The sequence below is a fragment of the Chroicocephalus ridibundus genome, chromosome 3 (genome assembly GCF_963924245.1).
Source record: "Chroicocephalus ridibundus chromosome 3, bChrRid1.1, whole genome shotgun sequence".
NCBI classification, from domain to species: Eukaryota; Metazoa; Chordata; class Aves; order Charadriiformes; family Laridae; genus Chroicocephalus; species Chroicocephalus ridibundus.
This window is the reverse complement of record NC_086286.1, coordinates 94340165-94366320: the sequence shown is the minus strand read 5'-3', so window position 1 is coordinate 94366320 and position 26156 is coordinate 94340165. Positions and strand designations below refer to the sequence as shown.

The following is a 26156-nucleotide window of genomic DNA, read 5'->3' as shown; positions in this document are numbered from 1 at the left end:
GCACTGCAGGACATTAAACACTTTCAAGAAGAAAAAAGAATAACATAAACGAAAAAAAAAAAACAAACCACAGGAAAAACCCACTACCTATCAAAGGGCATAAAAAACCTGGAAAGGGGAGAAAGCATCACCGGCAGCTGCACACAGAGGGGAGGGAAGCCAGAGCTCCTGCCAAAGCCGCAGCGGTCGCCCGCCGCCCGGCGCGCTGGGCGCTGACACCGGGCTCCGCCTGGTGTCTCCGGACGGAGGGACCCACCGCGGCCGGGACGTCGCCACCGCCACCGCCGCCTCCCCCTGCACATCTGCGCGGCAGCCCGCCGGGCTCCCCCGTGCCTCCCCCGGGGCCGGAGGGCCAGCAGCACCCCTCGAGGGTCTCTCTGCTCCGCGCCGCTCCGCCGCCCTCTCGGCCGCAACGCCTGCGAGCCGGCTCTGACATGCCCAACGCGCACAGACAGACAGACAGACACAGGCAGACACACGCTCTGTCCCCCATCCTATGTCAGCCTTCAACCCAGCGCTGATTAATCTCAGCCTAAGGTGCATGAGAAGGGGCTGCGTGCCTGGTGCGGAGGGACAGGCGACGGGGGATCGGCCGAGGGGAGGGAGGGCAGGGGATCCCCGCTCCTGCGCGGGCACAGACCTTCAGGGGCGGCTGCAGGGTTGGCGGGGTCGGTGGCGGGGCAGCTCCTCCGGCGGTGCCTGCAGCAGGAGCCGCAGCCGTCGGACCTGGAGAAAGGGAGGAGGAGAAAGGATGAAGCTCCGGGGGCACCTTGTGGAGGGAGCAGCACGTAGCAGCGGCGGCGAAGGAGGAGCAGAAGCAGCAGCAATAGCTGAGCGCAGAGGAGGCGCCTCGATTACTGTAGCTCCCGATGCGAGGGGTCCGTCTGGGAAGACTTGCCTTCTCCAAGTGGGAAGAGCCTCTTCTCAATCTGCTACTTAATAGAGGGCTGTTCCCAACTCTCAATTTACCCTCGTAAGCGGTTACGAAACTGCAGGGAAGGTGGACTGCTGCCACCGGGTGATATATGCGCGCTGCTCTGCTCCAGCAAGGAAGGGGATCCACTTCTGGAAACTGGCGCATACCTCCGCGCATTCCTGCGGCATGAGGCGGGCGGCCGCCGCGGCAGCGCGCCCGGGGGCAGGGGCCCGGCCCGCCGCCCCCTCCCTCCCCTCGGCTTCCCAGACCGGGGGGAACACGGGAGGGCAGTGGAAAAACTGACTCCCCGGCCACGGCTTCGAGGGATGGCGGCGCGGAGGGTGTCCCCGCGTGGGGGTTTCCACGCAGTCGTCCCCGTCCCCTGGGGCCGAGGCTGGTCCCCGGGATAGCCCTGCAGAGGGGACGTGGGCAGCTCCGCGGCCGGGAGCCTCGGGGGCAAAGAGAATACGGTCATTTTAACACAATTCAGGTGTGTCTGGCCTCCACCCTGTACAGCCTACATGCATTAAACCACCTCCCTCGACACACCGCTGTTTCGCTTCGAGCACGAAGCGCCGCCGGTGCCCGGGGCTCCGCGGGCAGAGGGGATGGGGCGCCCGGCCCCCACCGCCTCCTCCCCCGCACCCTGCGGGCAAACCCGCGCCCGTGCCCCTGTCTGAAACCGGGTGCATCCAAAAGCAGCTGCACGTCCCAAAATCGGGCAGCCCGCTGGGCGAGAGGCTCGGCGAGGGCCTCCCGGCGCTTGCTCCCGGGAGTGTCACAGCGCGCCGTGCCAGGGGGGTGACAAGGCGGGACGCGTGGGCCCTTCACTGCCCGGGGCAAGCCGGTAGCCCCCGGCCGGGGCCGTGCCGCAGCGAGGTCTGTTCCCGCACCCGTGGGGAACGGCAGCCTCGGTAACGCTCTCGGAACAGGCTCCTCCGGGCTAAAATACGGGATGTCACCGTCCCCGCGGAGAGGGTCCGCAAACGCGAGAGGCGGAAAGGGACCAGAGCGGGAGCAGACAAGGAGGGAGAGCAGCTGCGGGTGACTCCCAGCCGCAGCCCGCCGCGTCCCAGTCGCCCGACCCCGCAGCACCGAGCCCGCGCAGCCCCCGCCGCACCGGGGCTATTTGCGGTGCGCGGGCGCCCCCCGGCGGCGGCGGCGGGCACGGACGGGCCACGGACCGAGGCTACCGCGGGGCACCCCCGGGCCACCGCTGTTAGAAACGGGAAGGGACAGGAAGGAAAAGAAAAGCCTGGGAAGGGTGGGGAGAGGGCGCGACGGGGCCAGGCCCTCAGTGCGGAGTTTAGGACCCCGTCGTTTGGAGAAGTCGGTGATATCCATGGACCTGTTGGAGCGGGTCCAGAAGAGGGCCACGAAGGTGATCAGAGGGCTGGAGCACAGGCTGAGACAGGCTGAGAGAGCTGGGGCTGTTCCGCCTGGAGAAGAGAAGGCTCCGGGGAGACCTTATAGCAGCCTTTCCGTACCTGAAGGGGCTTACAGGAGAGATGGGGAGGGACTTTATCAGGGAGTGTAGCGATAGGACGAGGGGTAACGGTTTCAAACTGAAAGAGGGGAGATTTAGATTGGATATTAGGAAGAAATTCTTTACTGTGAGGGTGGTGAGGCACTGGAACAGTTTGGCCAGAGAAGTTGTGGATGCCCCATCCCTGGAAGTGTTCAAGGCCAGGCTGGATGGGGCTTTGAGCAGCCTGGTCTAGTGGGAGGTGTCCCCGCCCAAGGCAGTGGGGTTGGAACTAGGTCATTTTTAAGGTCCCTTCCAACCCGAACCATTCTGTGATTCTATGATTTTGGGGCATATTGGCCCCATATCAGCTTTTTGCACAGATGTGAATTTGAGAGCAATCGGGACAAGTTCCAGACAGGGTGGAAGTGCCTGATAATAGAGATCAACAGTTTGTTGGAGGACAGCTGCTGGGCACTTTTTACACAGGATTGGGAGATCAAGGACATGTCGACAGGAGGACTTCTCTCTCCTGACCTGAGTCAGGTTGTCTTAATTTCTGTAATACTCCAGTTATCTGCATGAGAACCCAAACGCTGAAAAGAAAGTGATAACCAGAAAACGTGCGCTGACATTTCCAGACACTTTGGATGTGAGTCAGCTAGTCTTAGGGACACACCACCGCTTCAGCTGTCTGGTGTTGATTAAATGCACTTTCCAAAAGCAACATCTCCTCCGCTGATAAGCTTTAAAAAACTCTTGACCTATTAACCCCCTTGCCCAGCTGTTGAGTTGGATTTTCACTTTTGGCATTTTGGCACAAAGAATTTAATTTCTTCCTATCCAGATCTGATATGCAAAAGCAATATTTCTAAGATACTTTTTTAAATTTGAATTTAATTTCCTGAGTGAACAAGCCAAGAACTCCAGTATAAATGTGGTGTGAACAACAGTTTCAGAAGAATGGGTATCAGGGATTACAATGAAATATCCTTCCATAGGAAGTGAATTAGGAATTCCATAGGAACTGAGGTATTTTTATCACTTGTGCACTGAGACAGCATTTTTTACAATGTGCTTTGGATTTTTTCATCATAGGGTAACCAAGATTTTATGTTAATAGTTAAAATCAATTAATGCAAAAAAAATGAGGATGGAAGAAAATATGTATTATTCTATTTAAAAGTTCAATCACTCAGAACAATTATTTTAATATATTTAAATAATTTGGTACATTAATTAATTAATTCTACAACTGGATTTACATGAGTGCAGACATTGAAACCAATGGGTCTCTCAAAGGTGCAAGAATCTCATAGTCTCTCCCTCACAGATTTAGGTGCTGCTGAGGGGACTGTCTCCCATTCCTCTCAGCTGACCAGCTTTGCTTAATTTCTTTGCATAATTTCTTAATCTCAGAGCTGGCAAAAGCAAATAATTCATTGACTCCAAGGGCAGCAGGATTTCATTCTTATCTTTAACTCTTTGTTCTAACCATTCTAGCTATGTTCCTCCTAAGACCTTTTACATGTAAAATACACCAACAAATTGCATTTAGAATATGTGCTTCCATACATCACAGTAATTAAACGGGTTGTTTTTAATCAGCTCTGTTGCTATGTACATTCATAGTCTGAGTACATAGTATGTGATGCAGAAGGCATTTCTGAAATGCATAAACATTTACTAACACTCTCCTGTCTGCTTGTTTCTTAGACAAGTGTTAAACACATTAAGGCCATGCACTCCAGCTCTGCAATTTCCTTTGCTATCTAAGCTGAATAAGTTGAAACGGTGACAAATTTAAATACAAAAATCAAGATTTGAATTCATATTTATTCTTTTAATGCAGATGCCCATTTCTGGTGTAGGTATGTGATAGTAATACTGCAGGTAACCAGTTATTTCTTAGAAATTTTGAACTGGTTCGGGGTCTAGAGTAATTCAAGATACTTTGTGCTCCTGGCACCTTTTTTTTATTTCCTTAGGCTGCATCGCCAGGGCAGAATAAAACAGGACGTTCTGCATTTCAGCACTGTAAACCTTGAGTATTGTTTACCGTGTGGATATCATGCTAGATTTGGCCTCTGTGGCTTCCTGACAGTTAGTTGCATCTGCTTTATATATGAATATGGTAAATGCCTTATTTTCTCATATATATATATATACACACACACATATATATATACACACACACATATATATATTTGTGTATATGCTTTACACAGAGGGAGAATCAAAGAAATTGTCAGCTTTTTGAACATTAAACAATGGGTAGATTCAGCATTTAATGTTGATATACAGGCAAAACTGTGCTGCTCCCAGTGACTTACCTCCATCTACCCGAGAACTACTTTGCTGGTCAGTCTGTCACTGCATTTATCACTACAGTGTATCTAAATTACACAGTCTTGCTACAGTCATTTAGGAGGCCCATTCATTCCTTACAGCACAAAGGACGACCTTTCCAGCGTATTTTTTATTCCCTATTAAATCAGTCATAAAGCTAATATTGCACAGTATTATATCTGCATCTACAAAATACAGAAAGGCAAAATACAGCAAACCGCTTCCTCCAGGCCCTGCCTTCTCTGAGAGATTTGCAGTCAATGGCATGAGAAGAACTCGGTCTGGTGTTTATTTATTCAGATAATTTCATTTCAGAGCTGGTATTCAGAGAGCAGTACTAGTCTGACCTCTCATAATGAGGAATGGCTTCTTATATTAGCAGTGTTCAGAGAGGACTGGTTCTATCTGAAATCTGCTCATCTAGTGGAACAACTATGGAAGCAGCGTCCCAGGAGAGTGTTACAGCCATGAAATAATTATCTACCTCACCAGGTATGTTTTCCTTAGCAACTATTTATTTCTTTAATTTCTCTAACTGGTTTTTCCCATCATGTAATGCTCTGAAAGTAAGAAATTATTGTGGTTCCAAATAAGTAGGACTGGAAAAGTAAATAAATCATTCAAAAGCAGAGATATAAATAGAACGGAACTGGCCTTCTAATGCAATCTGGGAGTCTCATAAAAACCATTTAATTTGTAGACAGTCATTTTTAAAAAATATCAGATCTTTGATATTAAAACTGGAAAAAATTAGATGCAGTGATCTTATAGGCCCTTCCATATATATATGGAACGCGCCTTATATTAAAACATTCCTAAATTAAGTTGCTTTGTTTGAAAGAACCTGGTTTGTTATTTCACAACAGAATCCTGATCTATTCAGGAAGCATTCCCCAATGAAGCCAGTACAAATCTTGCTTGATTAAAGAGGGCTAGAAAAGAAATCAGCTGAGGACAATGACCCTTTACATTTGTCAGGCATCACGTTATGTCTTAATGTGACCGTTCCCGTCACAGCAATGGACAAGCCACAAAGACCTGCAGATGCAGGTCTAAGTATTCCTCTTCTTCATGTGGCTGAAGGGTTCTCAGTGAAAGAATGATATTCCACTGAGGAAACATATCATTTTAGAGAATCAAAATACTTTTAAACATCACTAGCCAGTAGCTGCTACTCGCAGAACATTATAATATAGTGTTCTCTGAGTACCTAATTGGATTCAACATATGATGAAAGGTTAATAGCTGTAGGTTCCCCTGCATCTGGTAACCCTTCAACAATTTCAATGTAGTCACTCCCTACAAAGAAGCACACAATATTAATCCACAACAAAGTCTTAAATGGTGTGGTGCCAAGCTCTGAATAGGAACATTTTGCTAATTCTTATCAGTACTTCTGTATCAAAAAATGTCAATATATATTGTGACAGCAGGGTCTGTGTAGGTGGTAGGTAGGTTTATGGAAAAGATCAGCTTGTGCCTGAATGGACAAGGTATTCAAAGATACTGAAAGTTCAAGTTGTGTTAGCTAATGAGTGACCTGATCCCATTGTTGCAGACTAATAATTGGAATAACTAATTATATTGGGGGAATTTTAAGGCCAAATACCTTGTCATTAGGCCAACCGCTGCTGTTGTCCTTCTCTCCCCAACAGGCACAAAAGGCACTGAGTGTGGAGGGATGCTGCCATTCCCCTGCCTGAGGGGCAGGTCAGAGGGAAGCTGTCAAGGAGGAATATTCAGCTGCCGCTGCACTCTCTCCCAATACTCATCTTTCCAAGAAGGTTTAGAGGATGTAAAGGTCAGCCCCAAACTTTCTGCCAGTTCAGGGGGACAAACATTCAAAGGCTTAAACACTCTAACAACCGAATCTGGTACGAATGCACAAAACCATAGTAAATGAGTCTGGAAAAGATTCTGAGAGGCCATTTAGTTTATCCCCCGTTATTTAAAGTACGCTAGGACTTCAAAGAGAAAGCCTCCATACCATACTTAGTACTAACAGCACACTTTGGGGAGCTGTTTCCTAGTGGCTGACAATAGATAATGACTTGTTTGAGGTGAGTCGCATGTTGACCATAGTTGGGCTATGAGCGCAGCAGTCAGAAATAAGTTGGATCGACAGATTAAAAGTCTATTTTGAAGTGAAAGGAAAAATGATTTAGGGGGAAAAAAAACCCAAAACTACACCAGAGAAGCCTTTGTCTTTGGATGATTCCACAAAAATAGTCTCAGTTTAATACAAAAAATTAACTGTCTGCTTAACTGGTATCTCTGCAAACTCTCAGCCTGAGAGCAAAGAACTAGGACTGGGAGATTCCTTCCTACATGTGACTGCCAGAGGTACAGACCCCACCAGTCTTGCTAAAAACCTTTTTGCTGCTGCAGCATATCTGTACTTAAAAGTCATGTAATTTTTTGACCATTTCTAAACTTCAGGGGAGATGGACTCAATGGTCATCATGTCCCCCCCTTTTTTCCCCTCTCCCTGCCTTCCCAATCTCAGTGCCTTGATGTCCATGCCGGCAGGTTGTGGCATTCGCCACAGCTCTTTCCTCTCCAAAAGAGAAGAACAGTACGCCCAAGAGAGAAAACTTGAGCCAGGACATGGCCAGGGAATACACCAGGCCCAAGGAGCTGGGTAGCCCAGGTTATACATACGTCTGTGAGAGCTATGGGGCTCTCATCTGCATGTCACTTATCACAGGTGATGATGGACATGGAAATTCCATCCATGAGGGTTTTGTGGAAAAAAAGAGGCAAGAGCTTAGCTTGCAGGCATTAAAAGCACTGCCTAGGTAACACCTGTCAGGACATATATGAACTCCACACGAGCTAACTTTAAAGAAGAAATCAGTTTCTTTTGCACAGGTCGTAACTGACTAGTCACTAAAGAGGAAAATACACAGACCAAAACAATGCAGACTTAAATCGGCATTTCTTAATGCAGCCTTGTGGCTGCTGCTTCCCAATATGTTGAATGCTGACATTTCCAAATACCAGAACATAAGATTTATTTGGATTATAAATAGATGTTGCCCTGTGCTTCAGTATCAGAAGCACTCTGTTGTGTAAACAGAACACTATTGTTTTTTGTTTCTACTCATAAGGGTTACTTGAAAGCTCGTACCCACCCTTTGCTGGCAGCCTTTTTCACCTGTTGGAGTTCAGTGTCTCTCTTGTGTATCAACACCTCTACAGCTTGCAGAGAGACTTCACAGGAAGCTGTTAAAATGTCTCCTCTCGCATGCCCTTTCCTCCGCTCTCTCGGATGCTTTCCAGCTGGCCTCGCTACTCTGTTAGTTTTTAACCTCCCCGGTTTATTGAACATGTCTTGGTTTTGGCATTGTCCTGATTTCTGTTATAACATATTATTTTTTCTGGAGAAATATGTTTGCTACTAGCTCCAGCGTCTCTTATTTGTTTTCCAAAAAAAAAAAAAAAAAAAAAAAAAAGCAGTATTAAAAAAATAATCTGTTTAGGATTTTTAAACAAATAGTTTTTTAAGCACAAATTATGTTCTGAAACACCACCCAGCTTCTTTCCATCTTTTGCTTTTACATTTTCTAGAGTGCAAATGTTCAGCTGGTACACCCGACCTATTGCTCCTTTACCCTCTGCCCAGCGCTCTTTGATATGTAGTTAGGTGATGGGCTGCTTAAGGCACATCACAACCGGGGCTGTACTACATCATGATCTTCTTCCCCAATTAAGAACAGCCACAGCTGCAAGATGGGGTCCCTTTCTTTATGCTAGGAGTAGCTGTTGGGACCTTATTTTCTAATAATAACTACAGAATCTGCTTTCCTAACCTCCAGAGAAGGTGAGAAGGCAGACAAGGGATGTGCTGTTTGACACATGCTCCACCATCGCAGCTGTGCTTCTTGAGCACATCAGCTGCGCTCATGACTTTGTCCTGCATGGTCACTTCAAGTGGCATTTCGCTCTGGGTTAAGATGCATTTGGTTGCCTCCACGTCGGCCCAGCATCTAAACTTCTGCAGTGGATGATGAAGATCTAGTTAACGAACTCAGCGGTGCCTGAGCAGTTTGGCCACCCACTGTCCATGGGGCTTGGCCCAGCTGCTTTCACATCGGGCTCTGGAGCCATTTGAGTGCCCTGCAGCATCTGAGACCTCTTGCAGAGCTGCCAGCTAAAGCCCAGGACCTACGTAGGCTGGCAGATCTCAAACTGTGGTAGGCCACTGAGGAGGCTGAGGCAAGACCCAGTGCCATTTTGGGTGCCACAGGCATCCTGCCAAGCCCCCAACTGCTGTACCATGGGCACGTGAGTATTCTGCAGGCACAACTCACTGTGTTGTATTTGCCAGCCCCACATAAATGCCTCAAATATAGCCCGAGGTGGTGCTAGACACCCAAGTTTAGGCAACTGGTTTGAGCGCTTTTACTTTTCACCCCTGGTATTTTTGCCAGCCAAGTCTTCTGCTGGTGCTGAGCTTTGTAGTCTGCTCACGTCTGCGCTTATTTGTTGGGGGGACCAGAATGAGACCAGCAAGTGTGCCTGATGTTGATCAAAAGACGTTTGGCTGGTAGTGATTGCCAGTCTCTACCCATCTGCTTTTGGATCTTAGACCTGAACAGAGAGATAAAGATTGTGACAGAGGTTCCTGCCTAACTCTGTGAAATACATCATAGGCAGCTTTTACTAGCCACACAGTTGATGTCCCTCCTGCACCAGTCCCAAGTTTTGTGACTTCCTTTCAGAAACTGCATTTACACCCCAGAATTAATTAAGCTGGGGTAACCAAAAGTTGTGATTCCCCTCTTCTTTTCCCAAAATCTGGCCGTACGTTTGAGTACTATTTCCAGAAATAATAAAATCGTTTCTTCTTGTTGCTGCTGTTGTAAGATTTTTTTTCAATTTTATGATTTTAATAGAAGGGAATTTCTTGGTACTGCTCTTCGGAAAAACGAGGCTATTTATGTAAATGCCTGAGTATGAATTTAGGAGTCTAAGTTTAGGCACGCATTTCTGAAAATCCCAGGCAAAGGGAGAAGGTGTACTAACCTCCCGGTGCACTGGGCTCCAGCTCTGTGGCACAGTGGTCCCAGTGCAATGCTCCACACATAGCACATATTAGCACACCGCACTATATTTAGCAAAATGTGCCCTACTGCTCCTAAGAGATGGCTGAATAAACCTTGATAACAAAGTTGGCCTGGGTCCTTTGGGACTTGTAACTTCCCACTGAGCAATAGAGATCATTAAAATGTTTTAATTATATAATTCCCTTTTGCATAGTGTTACGATAGATAAGATTGCATGTGTGCGTGTGTCAGCCTTTCCATTATAAACTTCAGGTCCCAGGACATTAGTCATCCAGCGTAAGTGCTCATGTTGAGATGAAACAATGTGGAACCATTTTGATATTAAATAAATATATATAACTCAATCAGTTAAAGAACACATTTGTAGCTTAAAGGTCCTGATGGAACCACAAGCTCCTCCTTGCACCCCTGCAGGAACAGAAGCTGCTCACTGTTACAGGGCACAAACTGTCTCAACAGGTGAGACAAGCTCTAGTAGCACCAAATCTCCCTCTCTCCCTTTTATTCCAAAAAGCATCTCTGAATATCGATGCATAATGTTAAGGTCATATTGATGAGAACGATACCAGGAGATTTGGAGGAATCTTAACTTGGGAGTAAGAACATTTTGGGCAGATCACATACTTCAGGTCTTGCACAGCCCAGTTTTCTTGGTTAAAAGGGAAAACTTCTGTGGAAAATTAAAGACAGCCATCTACAAATATCTAAATTTTTTTGCCACTGTCTCAGATATTGTTAAAACTGGACAAATAAACATATCTCTCTTTTGGCCCTAAGAAGTCCTCTAGAAAGTATTTAACCCAAAGACATTAAGAGACAGTTCAACTTGTTTCTGGATGCTTGTGGCAGATGAAAAACTTTTGGATGAGCACATATAAAGTACCTCAGTTGAACACCTCATTGTCTTTTTTTCAAGGAAAACATTCTGCTGTTTCTCCTGGTGAAATCACAGGGAACTGCATCTCTAGGTGAACACAGACAGCCTCAAGAAGAGAGTTATTCCTCGATACACCTCTAATGGTAAGGATACCATTTTATTAAACTGACATATCACAAGACACTATACTCTTCTCTTATTTTACACTTCCGTTAGCAGTCAAATGCATGTTGCTGATAGAGGAAAGAGAGCACCTATGCTGCAATATGCTTTTAAAACAATGCCATGATCTTGTTCATTTCATACTTCGTTTGTAACAATTCTATTTAGGAAGCCCTAACTTAGGTAACTCTAAACCTCCAAGCCTCTTGTGGTCTATTGTATTGTAGCTCCTTCCATGTTCTGGTATATGTAAAGCTTAAATATTACCGGATCTTACCTGATCATCCCTTTCCAATTTATTTCCATGCCCACCAGACAGCATCTTGCCTTTTCTGCAGCCAGCAAAGACCCAACAACACAAGGGACAGACTGTTTCACCAATAAAAATACCAAAGCTGGTGACATAAAAATAAAATGATAAAATACTGGGGAGGGAGAGGAAAGATAATTACATGCAATGCATGACCCAGACAGAGGAGAGGAAGGATCCTTCATGTTTCAGAAAGTTCACATTGGTGGATTGGGAACTCAAAGAAAGAAACACATGAGCAAAGGACAAATTAATCCCTCTTTGGTAGTTTTCTCTAGGACATAGCAGGCTATATGCAACGGGAGGAAATATTTTGTGAGCTGAGTGAGCTGAGTACAGATACTGGTATTCCCTGAGGAGCTAAAACCAGGACTGCCTGACTGGGAACGCAGTGGGGTAACACCCTTCTCTCACGTACTTCCCCAGCCCCTGTGAGTGAATTTGACTTACCACAACATTTAAAAATAGGAATCCCAGCCAATTACTTTTTTTTTTGCGAGGATGTATCTTTTTGAGAAAATAGATATGAGTGTGCTGTAGCTGTACGTGTGTTTTGGGCAAGCCTGTGATCAGTTAGTCAGTTAGAAAATCAGTTAGAAAACCTGTGAATAATAAGAGCAACTCTTGAGAAATATTGAGACAAGACCAAAACGTATCTCTCAGACTGTGTGCGCTGCCCACCAAGTTTGAAGACTTGAATACTCACACTCAAGTACAGTACAGACAAGAAATTCTCCTCACGTGGTGTTTCGGGACAAGCCATTATTTTTACAGCAGAATTGACTGAGTACTGAAAAAATAAGTGGAAAGGCTCAGGCAAGTTTGACTCGAGAAGGTGGTGTTATTATTAAAAGGAACTTGTTTAAAAAAATAATCGCACAAGCATGCACATGAAAAGATATGTTGGTTCTGACTTACTCATCACCTAAATACCTTATTTAGGGTCATGTCAGGTTGATCAGATTGATTTTGCCTTTGAAAGTCTGATTCACTCTAGCAACTATGAAGGTCAACCTCCAGCTCTTTGATATGTAACAGAATTGGGAAAGAATGGGGGAGTAAGGATGGACAGGTTAATACAACAGATGCCAAAAAAAATTCATCACGCTTTCTCATAGTTCAGAGCAGTGACAGCCAAGGCGAGCAACGTTAGAAAAGTGGTATTTTTACTCTGGGATCTCAACAAAGAAAAAAAAGTACAGGTAAGGCCATACACCTAGAGATCTCTCCGGTGTTTTTATTTCGAAGAGTTTCTGAACATTTTTCGTGGTGTCTTTTAGGAAGCTGATGCTGTGATACTGTGTATTACTAGTCCTCATACTTTTATCAGGGAAATTTTTGAGTGCGTCAGGCTAATTGGATCTATACATATATTCAGCAGCCAAGAAAATGTAGCCCAGGGCACAGTTCTAAGAGTAGATAGTTCTGAGCTACCTTCCCAGCGGAGAAAGTAAAACACGGTCTGTGCATCTGGAGTCTCAGAAAGGATTGTGTAACCTAGAACTGCAATACTGAGGATTTAGTTTTCATCTCTTTCATCTGTCTGATTCTTGTTTGAATAGTCATTTCTCTTACAGTAGCATGAACAATTTTATTTTTTTTCATTCTGCCAAAGCTGGCACACTACTAAGCTTTCTTTGTTAACCTTAAAACCATGTAAGGTTAAAAGCTTAAATAATGAAAAATAGGGTGGCAAAGGGGGTGGAAGAGATGGAGCACTCATTGCCTATCTAGCAGAAAACGTCTTCCATATTTTCGGGATGACATTTAGAACAATCCAGCTCAGTGGAAGCCAGGACAGCATTCCCCTGTCTTCAGCATCAAGAGGCTTTCCCATCCATTAAACCAAAATATAAAAAAATCATAGCTAACATTTCTAATTACAAGAACTGAAAAATAAAGTTTATGTGAACATGAAATACAAAATAAAGTTTACACGAACATGAAATCTCTGTTTAGGAAGATACCATGTCTATTGCCTAAACACAATTCAAAAAGCGGAATGCAGTAAGGTAGTAATATTTACATCAATAAACTCAATCTAACTCAAAAAAATATTAAGGGTGGTAATTAAGCACTACAGTAATAGAATCAGGTAAGAAAAGCACATAACTGGAGTACATTAACTGCTAGCAATCTAAGACTTCACAATACTGACCATTTTCTTTTTTAAAGTTTAACTTCTCACATTAACAAGGTGTAATAGAAGTCGCTGCTTTTACTTGTACCCACAGGGACATCGAACATAGGATCTTCAGATATTTCCAGAAACTTTCCATTCATTTTAGCTGTAAGAGAAGATTTGTAGCTCTCTTTTTTCATATTCCTAGGGAAAGACAGTATAGACAGTATAGGCACCTAATTTACATCTTCTGGCAGCTTGTGACATGGACATGCCTGCAACAAAATACACATATAGACTGAACAGGGGATGGGAATTTCCCTCTTAGCTTTACAATGCGGCCCCAGAAAGTGGTGCTGAGCAGCTGACGGTGGCTCTTGTTTGGTTTCATCCTCCTCCAGCTCCAGCAGCAGAAAAAAATCCCTGAAGCGCTGGCAGAGCCACGGCTTTCGCACGCCACCCCGTGAGCGCTCGCCAGCAGCACAGCACGGCCCCGGCCTCCAGCTGCAGGCTTCAGGGACACCTTTTGGGATTACCAGACCCACCTCTGCCAGAACAATTTTTGGTCATTTGTTATTCATTTAAACAACATTTCAAGGCTTTGTCTGTAAATACCGATTGCTTTGCAGTACAAAGATCTTTTTCCTGGCTTGCATTAACCCCACATGTCCTCCCACCAGGGTGCCACCTGCAGCACAGCTCACAAGCTGTCGCTGAGACAGAAGACTCTGAGATGCAGTAGATGGTGAGAACGACTGTCCATTCTGCTTTGGTTGCACACAGAAACACACATTTAACACCTAGCTAGCTCATCACAGGATTTTTATAGTTTAGACTATTTAAACATTTGTCCTTCTTTCAATATTCTTCATAATTCCTGCGGGTGGGAAAGGATGTGGGCTTTTTAAAGGTTTTGACTTTTTCCTTATGCTGCCTTCCAGATGCCCACCACTCGGTCCACATCTTGGTAGTAACCCTGGGCACACGGTAGCCGCAGAAGCCTTACCAGTGTCGCAGAGAGCAGATCGGTTCCTTCACATGCTGTGAAGTATAGTTCGCTGTGCTGGAAGGTTGCACTTCCTTGTAGGCATCAATGTTCATCTCGAGGTAAGCTGTACCCCATTTCCCAAACCTTCTTCCAAGATGTCTATCCAGGCAGTTCTTACTCTTTTGGTCATACAGTTGACTAACCCCACCCACGCAGAGAGACTACCATCGAGGGGTATTCTCCCACTCTCCTGTTTTAAGATTTTTGGTTCTACTAGAAAGTTCTGAGTACACTGGCCCTTCTCCTCCAGTTTGCCTCAAGTTTAACAAGCATATTCTGGTTCTCCAGGATAGCAATGAAAAATTCTAAACGCGCTTAATCCACAAGAGGCTTAAAACAGTAGTGGAGTGGGAAGCTAGATTTTTGCGCTCATTTTCACATTTCGGAAAACCCACTGTTTCCTTGAGAAGGGAAACAAAAGGATTATTTCGGTGGATTCCTTTTTTTTGTTTGGTTTTTTTTTTTTTTTTTTTTTTTTTTTTTTTTTTTTAGAAGCTCTATTTGTTACAGAGACAACACCAGAGCTTCAGTATAATGAACCACAAGTAGCAACTTGACAGGAAGGCTACAAAGGCACCAACTGTGTTGGGAACATAAAACTTAACTAGGGACGCCCAGGTACTGCTGGTTCTCCAGAGATGTTCTTCCCCAGTAATTGCAAGTTAAGCTAGTGAGAGGCATCCGGGTAAGCTTGTAAGTGATTCTCATATGCACCCACTTAGAGATGCTTCCTAGAAGCACTAGCTACTTCAGGTGTAAGGCTTGTTCCCAAACACACGATAGCAGCTAATAGCTATTACTGGATATCCCTCCCCAATTCTAAACCACAATCAAATTTTTCTCCTCCCAAGATGATGGATCTCCAGCGGCATTTGTAGTTGTCAGTGCCATAGCAAGCTGATGAACACCACCTCAGCCACGGAAAGAGGACAACTTCAGGAAGGATCATGGTCAAACCATTAGCTTTATCAGCCTTTCGTTGTGTCTCTACATCCGCAGGGAGCTGTCATACAGGTCTGCTGGTGAAACAGAGCAGGTGAGCACTCCTCAGCTGTTATCGCTAAGGCACGTAACTTAAAGGCACATAGTTTCAAATTGCTGCAAGAAAGTTTGGAGCAGCGCTGACAGCTCTCCCAGAAACCATAGTGTTGATGAGCTTTAGAAGCAGCAGCTACTGTGCCACCCTGACAGGAAGGAGTAGCAGCAGCCTAAAATACTCAGCCACGCCTCCAGCTTTTGCCTCATTCCCTAACATAAAACATTCAAAGATACCCGCTTTCCCACTTAAGTTTGTAAAATTTGTGCTATATGGGTGGAAGTAGTCAAGTGCAATTGTGGCTTCCTTTAAAGCGGTGTTACAGGAATGCTAACACCACGTATTCCTGTATCCCAGAAAAGGAAAGATACTCTTCAGAGAAAAGACGGTGAAGCTCTGGAACTGGTTGCGCAGAGGCTGTCAAATCTCCGTCCTTGGAGATACTCCTTGTGTGAGAGGCCAAGGCCCTGGGCGACCCAGTGTAGCTTTGAAGGGTCACTGCTCTAAGCAGAACATTGGACCAGCTGGCCTTCAGAGGTTCCTCCCAACCCAAATTAAGATATAGTTGTTTGATACTTAATCCAGTTAACCTGGATTAACCGGTTAACTTATGAACTAGATCTACTCCTGCCCTACAGACACGGAGCAGTCCTATTCTCAAACCTCAGAAAAGTAAAATTCATAAAGAGAGAAGGCAGTCTCTCTAAGCATTTAGCCTGTTCTCAAAGTTACAGCGAAGGCTGGAGAAATTCTTCCAAAAGAGCCTTAAAAACTGTCAAAAATGATTAATAAGAATTTGGAGCTTTTCTAAGCACTGCTTTCAATATCTTCAGTTTTTCTGATTTAAGAGTGTCCAGTTCGGCCTAGATCAAATTAGCCGTCAACTGCCAGAGTATCTAATTAAGTCACTGTAAACCTTTTCAATCAGTAGAAATTCTAGCACTGCACCAGTACAGTTCGTATTAACATCTATTGTGTCCCTCCTCCACTTTACTATTGGCTCTAGAATAGCAACAAATTCTCTAATAAACTTTTTTTTTTCTTATTTTACGCTACAGAACTGATTGCTTTACTTACCCTAATGACTGAGAACAAGCTGGCCTTAGCCACCTGAAACATGAGGCAATGCTGGAAGATTAGCGAGTCTTAATCATCATTAACATACGTACGTTGATTTCATGGGCAGCAAAATAAATACACAATCACTTGCTAATCACGTCTGCATGCTTAGAAGTCTTCATTCTTTTCAGGAAATGTGATGTTCCATTAAGCTGTAGCAGAGAAAGGCAACTGAAACTTCCAGCAGTTGACAACAAAGATACAGCATAATCATCGAGTCCTCAACATTCATTTCCACACAGGTTTAATCTAATCCTAATCATTTATTATAAGATTAATTTGCTCTGCTAAAGCAAGAAGATGAAATTGCTATAATGAAGACACGATATCACTTTCTCACAGGAATTCAGGGCATTTTACTCACCTTTGAAGTACTAACATAAACGACATACAAAGAAAAAAGGCTCACAATTCAAAAATCTGCATATTAATCAACTCAATGTACATTTACTGGAAGTAAAAAGCACTCTAATATAGAACACATGATACAGTCGAGAACACCACAACGCAACGTAAAAACTGCTTTATTGATTGCAGTTAACATGTTACAATTAAATTATGACTCCAAGCATTAAGCCAGCTGCTTATAATACGTATAAGCTGCCATCATAGTCACATGGAGTTGGACGAAGAGATGCTAGTCACTGAGGCATCCTGAACTGGAATCATTTCTGCTTCTTGGGCATTGAAGCGACAAGCAGCTCATAAACAACATAGGCCGTTCCTGAATTAAGAGACAGAAAAGATATTTTCAGAATGGTAAACAGAATTTCTTTCAAGACAGCTTTCCCTTTCACGGTTTGTTCCAGAAGAAATGTTGACAATAAGCAGCTACAATTCAGACACAACACATTTCCACAGCCACATCTCAACAAATTTTTTTTTTTGGCACTTCATATTTTAAAAAATAAAAATCCTTAAATACATCTCCATAGGCTGCATAAAAATAAACAGGGAAAAAAAAAAAAGGGGAGAGGCACGTTTGTGGAACTTAGACAATCGTAAAGTAATGGTTACTCATTCTTAAAGTTACTGAACTGAAAATACATCAGATCAACACATTTAAGTTAGAGGCTATTACAAAACCATGTAACAAGCAACGTAAAGGTTAGATATATACAGTATCATAAAGCTTGGATATATTCTGCTAGTTTTCACAGCATGCGAAAACTCCGCACATCAAGTATCACCTAGCACTAAAAAGGGGCTAGTGAAAAAAACTGGTATGGGTATGTGCTATAATTACATTTTACTCCTTTTCAGAATAAGCTTTCTAAGTAGTTCTAGTTTTCTCTAACGTCATACATGAATTCTGAAGGAGTATCCAGCCCATAGTACTATTAGTCAGGGGAAAAAAGCCATCTGAAAAGCTAACCTTGACAAAGCACAAATAAATACATAGTGTGTCCAAATGTTTTTTTCCCCTCTCTATATGCATTTTGCATGCTCTGAAGAACAGACTAAAGGAACTACATAACTAATTTACAGAGGAATTTGCTGGAGATTGTACCAAAGAAAAAAGTATTTTAACAGTAGCACGTTGGAAATTGCACCAAAGCATAAATATTTTAGTATTGGCCTTACCAAAAACTGTCAGACCCATGGTGACTCTATACAACAGAGCATCCATTACACCACCTTTAAGATGCACTGGAATGCCATTATCCTCCTAATGGAAACAAGTGACAAAAAGAAACTATTTAAATACGGTTATTGCAACACTGTGTTAATATAACTAGAATTACCCACAACAAGAATTACTTCCCCAAATTATCTTCCCAACTCCTAAAAGACACTGAACCTTATTTAGATTCTGCGTTGTCTTTCAAGCTTTCACGCTGGTGTCAGGTGATCACTCACTAGGGAAATACAGTAAGTGATGTGCACATTCATTTCCAAAGCAGCCACTGGCAGACGCCTGAAATCTTCTGACACCAGTTGCCAGCCCCCCTCGGGTGCACAGGGTATGAGTACCATCCCTAGAAACTTCCCATCCGTCTCCGGCATAGAGAGCGGCAAGGGTAGGAGCCTCTACTATCACCTGGTGTCATACAGGAAAATGTTTTGCTCCACCCAAAGTAAAACTCCCAGACACCAGATCCTCGTGATCTTTACCCTTATCGGCGAGTTTATACTGCTCTGGAATTTAAGCCTGTTTCCAGTGCTGGTGGAACCAAGCCCAGCTTAACTTGCTGCCCCACAAGAAAGGAATGGGAGGAGGAAGAGATATGCATAGAGAGCTCTGCCAGCAGAAGGAGAACCTCTGACCTCACCCATCGCCAACATCACGCTTACCCTTGGCTCACAATCAAAACTGTGCTCCTTAGTGTCCCGACAAGACTGGCTTTCTCTTTCAGGGGAAAGGAAAGCAACAAGACACAAAAACTATTAAACCAGGGCTTCTAACGTATTTTTCCCCTTTCACACTGCTGAAGCTCAGTCTATTCTATCCTCAGAATGAAGCCAGGTTGTGGCTCACAGTTGGGAGTATGCTCTCGAGTATCCACTGCTTTGGCATTTGAAAAACCACTAGTTCTCACTAGGTGGCCCTATCAGTCAGAAAGAGATTTGTTCAGAAATTACTTTTAAAGATTCAATAGTTTTCTAGGAGCGAATCCAATCCTTTAAGGCTTTACTGTTTTCATAACCAAGACGTACAATACCACCACATCCTCATTAAGAATTATGGAGTCTATGAGCTATGGATATGGCTGTAAGATTGGAGGTTAAACTTTTCACTGTACTTCCGTCCTCTCACTTGCTGTTTTTCTCAGGACATACTCCCCCATCTCAGTCCACTTCAGAGTACTGTGTCTCTATCTTTGTACAGTGCCCACTACTCATAAGAAACTCAGGTACAAATCATTTCACAGGGTAAAAAACCCTAAGGAGTCAGCAAGTCAAGTATGCGTGCACAAGTAATCTTAATCTCTGTAAAAAATAACTGCTGATTCCAAACACTATAGTTGTACAACTGATTTCAAGAAGTCACCTCAGATGTAAAGAGGACTTTCACCAGTTCATTAGCAACAGAACATATGCAGTTATGGTCTACTAAAACCTTGTCATTCTACTAACATTATTCTATTACCAGAGCTCATTCAATACCTGAAAAAGCTTCTGCTTCTCAGGAACTCTATTTTCAAACTGCCTGCGTGAAGCAGTGCTTATGGTCCTCTGGGAAATCTGGCGAAGACCCTGAAATAAAAGATAAAACAGTGTTTTAAAAACAGTGAAATTTTTCAGCTATATCCACACTGGAGTAGCAGTATTTTTTTAAAGAAGTAAGCTATAAGTGGAAGGCACAAGACGAAAAGAAAGTCTTAAAAAAAACCAAAACCTCACCACAACCCACTTTTTCATTCAGTCAGTCTTTCAACAGACTACATAAAAGACTGATTGACCGGTTACTGAAAAAGAGAACTCAAGATAATTACTTCCGTTAAGATACAACAGATTTATGGATCAGTGGCATAACCTTCCTAATTCGAATCCTTTTGGGGAAATCTTGACCTCAGCCCCTCAGATCTCCGTTTCAGGCAGAGATTTTCTGTGTCTGACTCTAGTGATAGGGGCAACAGTATTTAAGACAAACACATTTGAGCAGCCAAGGACCTTTTCTCAGCTGCAGTTCACCTGCTAGACACCAGCATGGGAGCTACCCTTCATAGAGCTGAAGGAGGCACACACAAATAGAGCTAAAGACACCCTGCAGCATCCTAAGCTAGAACTGTTTTCTGTAGTCAGATCATATAGGTGTTCGTTAGCACAGGTCAGACAAAGAAAACCTACGATCCTTCTGATGGCTCAAAGTCTGCTTTCATTAACATCTCAAGTCTCAAAGGTAGGAGCCAGCTGTACTTCTACCCTGCCAACAGTCTCCTTCAAGCAACATTGATCCTCCCCCGCAAAATCACCCCCGCTAAAAACGCAGCCGGGGGAGAAACATCCAGGTGATGCTGGCTGTGGCTGCGAGTAACGGAACAACGCACCTCCTCCCCTCGCACACCCCAAATAACCACAGCGTAAAACTGGTCTCCTTAGAGCCGTCTTATGGGAACAACCCAGACCCCACCGACTCCCATCCCTTCGAGTTCCTGAAGCTCAGCACTAGGTGGAGCGAGTGGGACAGGACTTGAAATGCAACACTTCCCCCTCCCCGTCCCTCATCCCCAGCGGCTCCTGCAGCAGCTCCGGGTATTAGCCCGGCCGGCAGCGAGGCGCCCAGGCGCCCGAGCTCCCGCGGCCCGGCCCGGCCGGGCGCCGACAGCCCCTGAGAGAACCACCACCACCCCCACCACCCCCCACACACAGAGCCCGGCTCAGCTGCCCGCCCCGCCCCGGGAGCCGCAGCCCCGCCGGGGGCTGACAGAGCGGTAGCGGGCTGCTCCCCTCAGCCCGGCCGGGCCGGCCCCGGGGCCTCACCAGCAGGTTCCGCCACATCGCGGCTCTTGGTCCCGTCACCTCCCGCCGGTAACAAGGGCAGCGGAAGCGGAAGCACCTCCCCTTCCCCCCTCCCCCCCTTCAACCGATGGGACCACAGAGGCAGCCGCGCCGCGCGCCCAGAGCGCCACCGCGGAGCCTACAGCGCCCCCCGCGTCAGTCCTCCCCGTGACGGGGGCGGGAGAAGATGGCGGCGGCGGGGCCGGCAGCCGCCTTGGGGAGAAGCGCGGCGGTGCGTGAGCGCGCCCGGCTGTTTCCAGGCTGGTCTGGGAAAAGCCATCCCCCTCCTCGCACCCCCGCGACAGCCTTTCCTCAGTAAAACAACGACGGCGGGCGGCGCCGCAGGGCAGAAGGGAGGCTTGAGGTGGGGGAAGGCCCAGGCCGAGCCCACACCCCCCGCCCCGTCTAGGCAGGAATGGCCGGGACGTCTGTCCCATTTCAGGGCGCGGGAACATGAGGCGAGCCCCGCACAGCGAGGGCGGGATAGGGAAGGGGAGGCAAGAGCGGCAGCGTCTCCAGAAGCAGCAGAACAGGGCAGCAAACGCCGCAGCTGGGCGCGGGGTCAAACCATGGGGTATCTCTGCACCTCGTGCAGCATAAACTGAGGAAACGTGTTTCCACGGGATGCTGCAGGTGGCGGCCACTTCTTAGCCTTCAGAGGACGCTTTGGCAAATCCATGAAAGAAAAGCCTTCAGAGCTGCTACATACAGATTTTAAAATCACCTTTCATTAAAAACGTTACAGACCCGCGAAGGCTGGAAGCAAGGCCCAGGAGAGTTCCACCACGGGCTGCTTCTGTTCATAGGGACTCCCGCGACATCCCCTTGGGCCATCGCTGGAGGCAGGACACGGAGCTCGGCCAAGCCCGGGTCTGACCCAGCTGGGTGGCTCTCGCACCCTTGGATAGATGCAACATCCCTTGGTGAGCACAGAAAACAAACAAACAAAAAACCTCCAAAATAAAATATGTACCTGCCCACTGCCTCAAACTTCATTAGTAGCAGGGATACTGAGTAATCTGCATGTGAGAAAAGAAAACCCAACTTCAGCTTCGTGTTTCACAATAGGTAATTACAGACAGCAAAGCAATGCCAGATTTGTATGAAATGCAAGCCTATTTGATTCTGAAGTAATCTATTTGCCCTTCAAGGATGTTCTCCGAGAAGCCTGTGGTTTTTCTGCATTGCAGATCTAGTCCCACAATTGCATCTTGTCATGCTTCAACCTTACACTGAAATACAATGCTATCAGAAACACTATTTCCTGGCTTTGCTGCAGCTGCAGTACGCGCAGGTTTTGGCATTACACTGCTTTTGCACTGGTACCAAACCTCGTGATGAATAATGTCTGTCAAACACAGCAAATTAGTGCTCAATCTAGTATGGAAATAACAAGGATCATATCTCAAAGCACAGCACTTCTCAGACTGATGAGCTGCCCCAGAAAGAAACTAAAAACACAAAGAGGAAGTATTTATAGGTATAGTCTTAGCTGAGTAGAATATTAAAAATACCATTTAGAAAGCATAATCAGAGAGAAATATGATGTGTGGTAACAAAGGAGGAAATGGGATGCATTATTTAACAAATAGTTTTTGAACGCTCAAGCAGTGCTGTTTTAGAATAACACTTAAAATACATTACTACTACTGCAAGATAGATTTCCATTCATTCCTCTTGCAATCTTTCATCTTAGGAGTGCATATAATATTTTTATTCTAATTTTTACATACTCAGTTGTATTTGGATACTGGTAAAAGGATCATAATCCGCAAAGAAACTATTATTGCTTAATTTCTGCACTGTGGGCGATCTCCTGGTGCGTCTGAATCCGAGCTTCAGTGCTACTGTCTGTCAAAATACTCTTTACAACAGAGAGGCCATACTTAAAGCTTGGCATGTGGGTTACGTACCAATCCAAGCTACAAGATGACTGCTCAGAGCAAGCAGAGCTGCTGTCTTCAGTGTTGACTAATCCATGAAGAAATGAAAACTTGAGGGAAAGAGAAAGGGCAACTTCCTGCCTCAGGGTGAGGGTATTTCACTAAAGCAAAAACACAGACCGCTTTTTCCTAACAGGACAGAGTAACTTTTGCATGTATTGCATTCAAAATGCTTTGCTAAACAGTTTTGTTTAAACCAGAATGCAGACAGGGCTGTTAATCTGTATGTTAATAAGCACTCATCACAAAAAACGTTTTACCTCTTAAACCAGTAATAGAAGGGTACGTAAACCCTACTAGAGAGATCGCACGAACAACTGAGTTCACATTCTACCCAACTGTGGAAGTGGACACCCCTGGTGCAGCAGGACAGCTGAAAGTTACAATTTGTTTTTAAACCTCCTTCAGACTCTTGCCTGCCCACCAGTTTAATTTTTTTTCTTGCAAACAAAATAATTGACTAACTCAGTTAAAAGCTACGTTGTATATGCAGAAAACAAACTGTATTCTGTCTTAGTATAACCATTTTCCAAGCTACTTTGAGCTGTATAATACACTAAAATTGTGTTAGAACTTGCTGACATAACAACGATTTGTTCCGAAGTTCACAAGCATCTGTTGTGAAGCACACACCAACTTCAGCCCCATAGTGCCAGGCGTCAGTAGGCAAGCCTGGAGACAACTGTATTTTCGTTTCCTCTAAAAACATCCCAGTCCAAACTTTCCCATTTCCATTACAGAATTAATGAGGTCATTAATTACCCTCCTGGCTGTCTAACGCTACTTAAAGCATCTCACCATTTTATTTTGCAAAATTTGAGCACAATCCACTTGCTCTGGTGCAAATTCAATTAAACTTGGACATAACTCTGGTATTCAACTTGCTTGAATTGTTCATGTCATCTTTATCTGAAATCAGAGAGAGAACTCCACCTACTTTCTTTCAGTATTTTTTTAAACTTATTGAGCTTCATGAATTATTGACTTAGGCTTTTACTCCTCTATCTCATTCCCAACAGGAAATGAGAAAGATAATTTTCCAACTTCAGACTTTCTAGCAGCAGTTGGTATAACTCACCCCCGGACGGTATTACTTTATTTTCAAACCCAGGCTGAGCACGTTTGGAATGGGAGGCTTACAGGAAGGTAGTTGCTTATTTGAGACTCAGGTCGTCTAAGGACCTGCTAATTCTTATCAGGCCAATTCATAATGGACTTTGGTCTTAATTGAAACTGTCAAGTAAGATTAGACTTCACATTTGAGCATAGAAGGCAACACAGCGATCAGAACAGATTCCGTGAGCTAGAACGTAGGGTATTTTTATATGAAAATACTGCTGAGGAAAATTCAATGCGACTGCTACAAAACAAAACAAAAAGAACCTTTTGCAACTGTGCTTTCTACCTCAGAGTGCATTTTCACACTGCTAGAAGCAGCCTCTTCCATAAAACAATCATGTTGCTAAGAAGAGAGCAGAAATGAAATTTGCTTAGATTTTCACACTTTTTCTCCTACTTTGAAAGTGAGAATTTCTGGCAGGCTGTTCAATACAGACAAGTATTTGATATGTGGGACATTTTGGGGTGTTGGGATTTTTTTGTGTTTGGTTTTGTGGAGTTTTTTTGTTGCTGTTTTTTAAACTCACTGACTAGGGCAATACAAAAAAAAAAACCCTGATGGGACTGGCTTGATTTTAAGATTGATATTGCAAACCTTCCTGAAGGCCTTTGCATTGTTGCCCTCTTCATTCCTAACTCACCATAGCTAGTTAGTTCAGTTACAGGGAACAGCCCCAGGTAACACAAATATCAAACTTCTATAAAAACAAAGACTACTTACGTAGTACCAAGAGTAGATCACAAATTTTCAGTCAAAATCAGAAACCATATTCATGTTTTGTCAACTTGGAAGATCAGAATAATTTGCAGTGTTTCCAGATTACTCGATGGTTAATGCCTTATTGTTTTCCACAGTTGCATTCTTACCAGTAACAATTTATTTTTTTTTTAAGTAACTGTAGGTACATTCTGCTTTAGACTTAATCACATTTTTCCAGCAGACACTCACTTCAACTCAGTCTTGGACATCTGTCTGTCTACAGACATTGTAAACCCTTGTTTTCCCACTGCAAGCCAGGGCATCTGAGAGAAAGGTGCAGTCAATAACGCCTCCATGAATCCAATCCAAACACCAGCCGCCGTCACTGCTCTATTTGATGTATTCTAGTAGATACACGTCCTTGCAGATGTTATTTGACTCTAGACAGTCATGGCCTTTCCTCCCTTTCTATAAATAAAGACGAGTCTCCCATTCTTCAAGGTTTAACATTCATAATTAAAGCAAAACCATGCTGCTGAGAACCTAGTTTCAGTACCAGTGTGACCTTGGCAGGCAAAGGCTGTGAAGGATCCTTCACATTCCAGTTATAAGCTGGTAACTCTTCCCTGTGACTCTGCAAAACACAACTGACAGCTCCCCAAACAGCCCGACGCAGTTAAAAAACCACCTGAGGTGACAATCTGCTTTGTTATAGTGTAGAAGAAACAAGTTAGGAAACTAGTTCTTTCTGTTACAAGAAACCAGAAGGAAGTTGGTCTCACACTAGTGAATTTGGAGAGCTCTTGCAGAAGACAGGGACATATCCTAGTTTCCCAAATTAACTCTCTCCAGGAAAGACTCATTCATAAGCAGACCCTCATCACAGCGGCAGCCTCCAGAAAGCTCATAACCTCTCACACTTTGGGCCCTGCCTCAGTTGGGTAAGACCTGGGAAGGGCCTGATGGGCACTCGGAAAGCAGAGGCTTCACTCTTGGTATTCCTGAACCCTGGCAACGAACACCTCTGAAGGATGCCACTGGAGAACTGGGTCACAAGCAATCAAACCCAAATATAACCCGTGACACCTAACTTGTGAGTAATGTAACATCCAAAGATCTCCATAGTTACCAACATGACATCAAGGCAAACGAGCATGAGTGAAGGAAGAGTTTACAAATTTGACCTAATATTTTAAGATCTTATAAGCCGTTTAAGCTCCGCAGGCACACTGTCTGTCAGGCATACTGCCTGACAAGTATTTACAGCTACAGGCTCTCAGAGAAAAAGCTTAATTGTAACAGAAACCAGACAGCAATTCTCATCCTGGTGCACCTCATTAAGCAGCACCGACAGCTGTAGTCAGTAGAAAAAAAAGGTAAGGCATTGAAAAATATTTTAAGGTAAAGATAGAAAAATACTTTGCTTTTAATTTTGAACACAGCCCAAAAGGCAGCATTTCCTACTTGGGAAAAGACAG

At 44.5% G+C, this 26156-nt stretch overlaps 2 protein-coding genes and 1 long non-coding RNA gene across 6 annotated transcripts in view; 1 reads left to right on the top strand and 2 right to left on the bottom strand.

Annotated features, from left to right (window-relative positions):
* COL12A1 (collagen type XII alpha 1 chain) overlaps nt 1-1102 on the bottom strand; it is a 102062-nt gene extending 100960 nt beyond the window's left edge. The window contains exons 1-2 of one of the 3 annotated variants that reach the window (XM_063330156.1): nt 1084-1102; nt 641-726 (exon numbers count right to left, since the gene is read on the bottom strand). The gene's annotated coding sequence lies outside the window, so the exon portion shown is untranslated. Of the gene's footprint in view, nt 1-640; nt 901-1083 lie in introns of those variants that run through there. The other 2 variants (XM_063330157.1, XM_063330158.1) reach the window with 2 other exon arrangements.
* A 3994-nt stretch (nt 1103-5096) lies between these two features.
* LOC134513448 (uncharacterized) lies at nt 5097-16835 on the top strand. Of its 2 annotated transcripts, XR_010070430.1 has the most exons (6): nt 5097-5222; nt 6386-6531; nt 10716-10819; nt 13951-14015; nt 15170-15354; nt 16413-16835. It is a non-coding gene; the product is annotated as an uncharacterized LOC134513448 (long non-coding RNA). The 2 variants fall into 2 exon arrangements; XR_010070429.1 differs by having other exon boundaries at nt 15170-16835.
* Nucleotides 16836-16981: 146 nt separating this feature from the next.
* Nucleotides 16982-21007, bottom strand: LOC134513447 (cytochrome c oxidase subunit 7A2, mitochondrial). Its single transcript, XM_063330155.1, has 4 exons — nt 20899-21007; nt 19582-19671; nt 18058-18142; nt 16982-17197 (listed from the first exon to the last, which is right to left on the bottom strand). The coding sequence occupies exons 1-4, from the start codon at nt 20914-20916 to the stop codon at nt 17139-17141; spliced, it is 252 nt and encodes an 83-aa protein (XP_063186225.1). The 5' UTR covers nt 20917-21007; the 3' UTR covers nt 16982-17138.
* Between the last annotated feature and the right edge of the window lie 5149 nt (nt 21008-26156).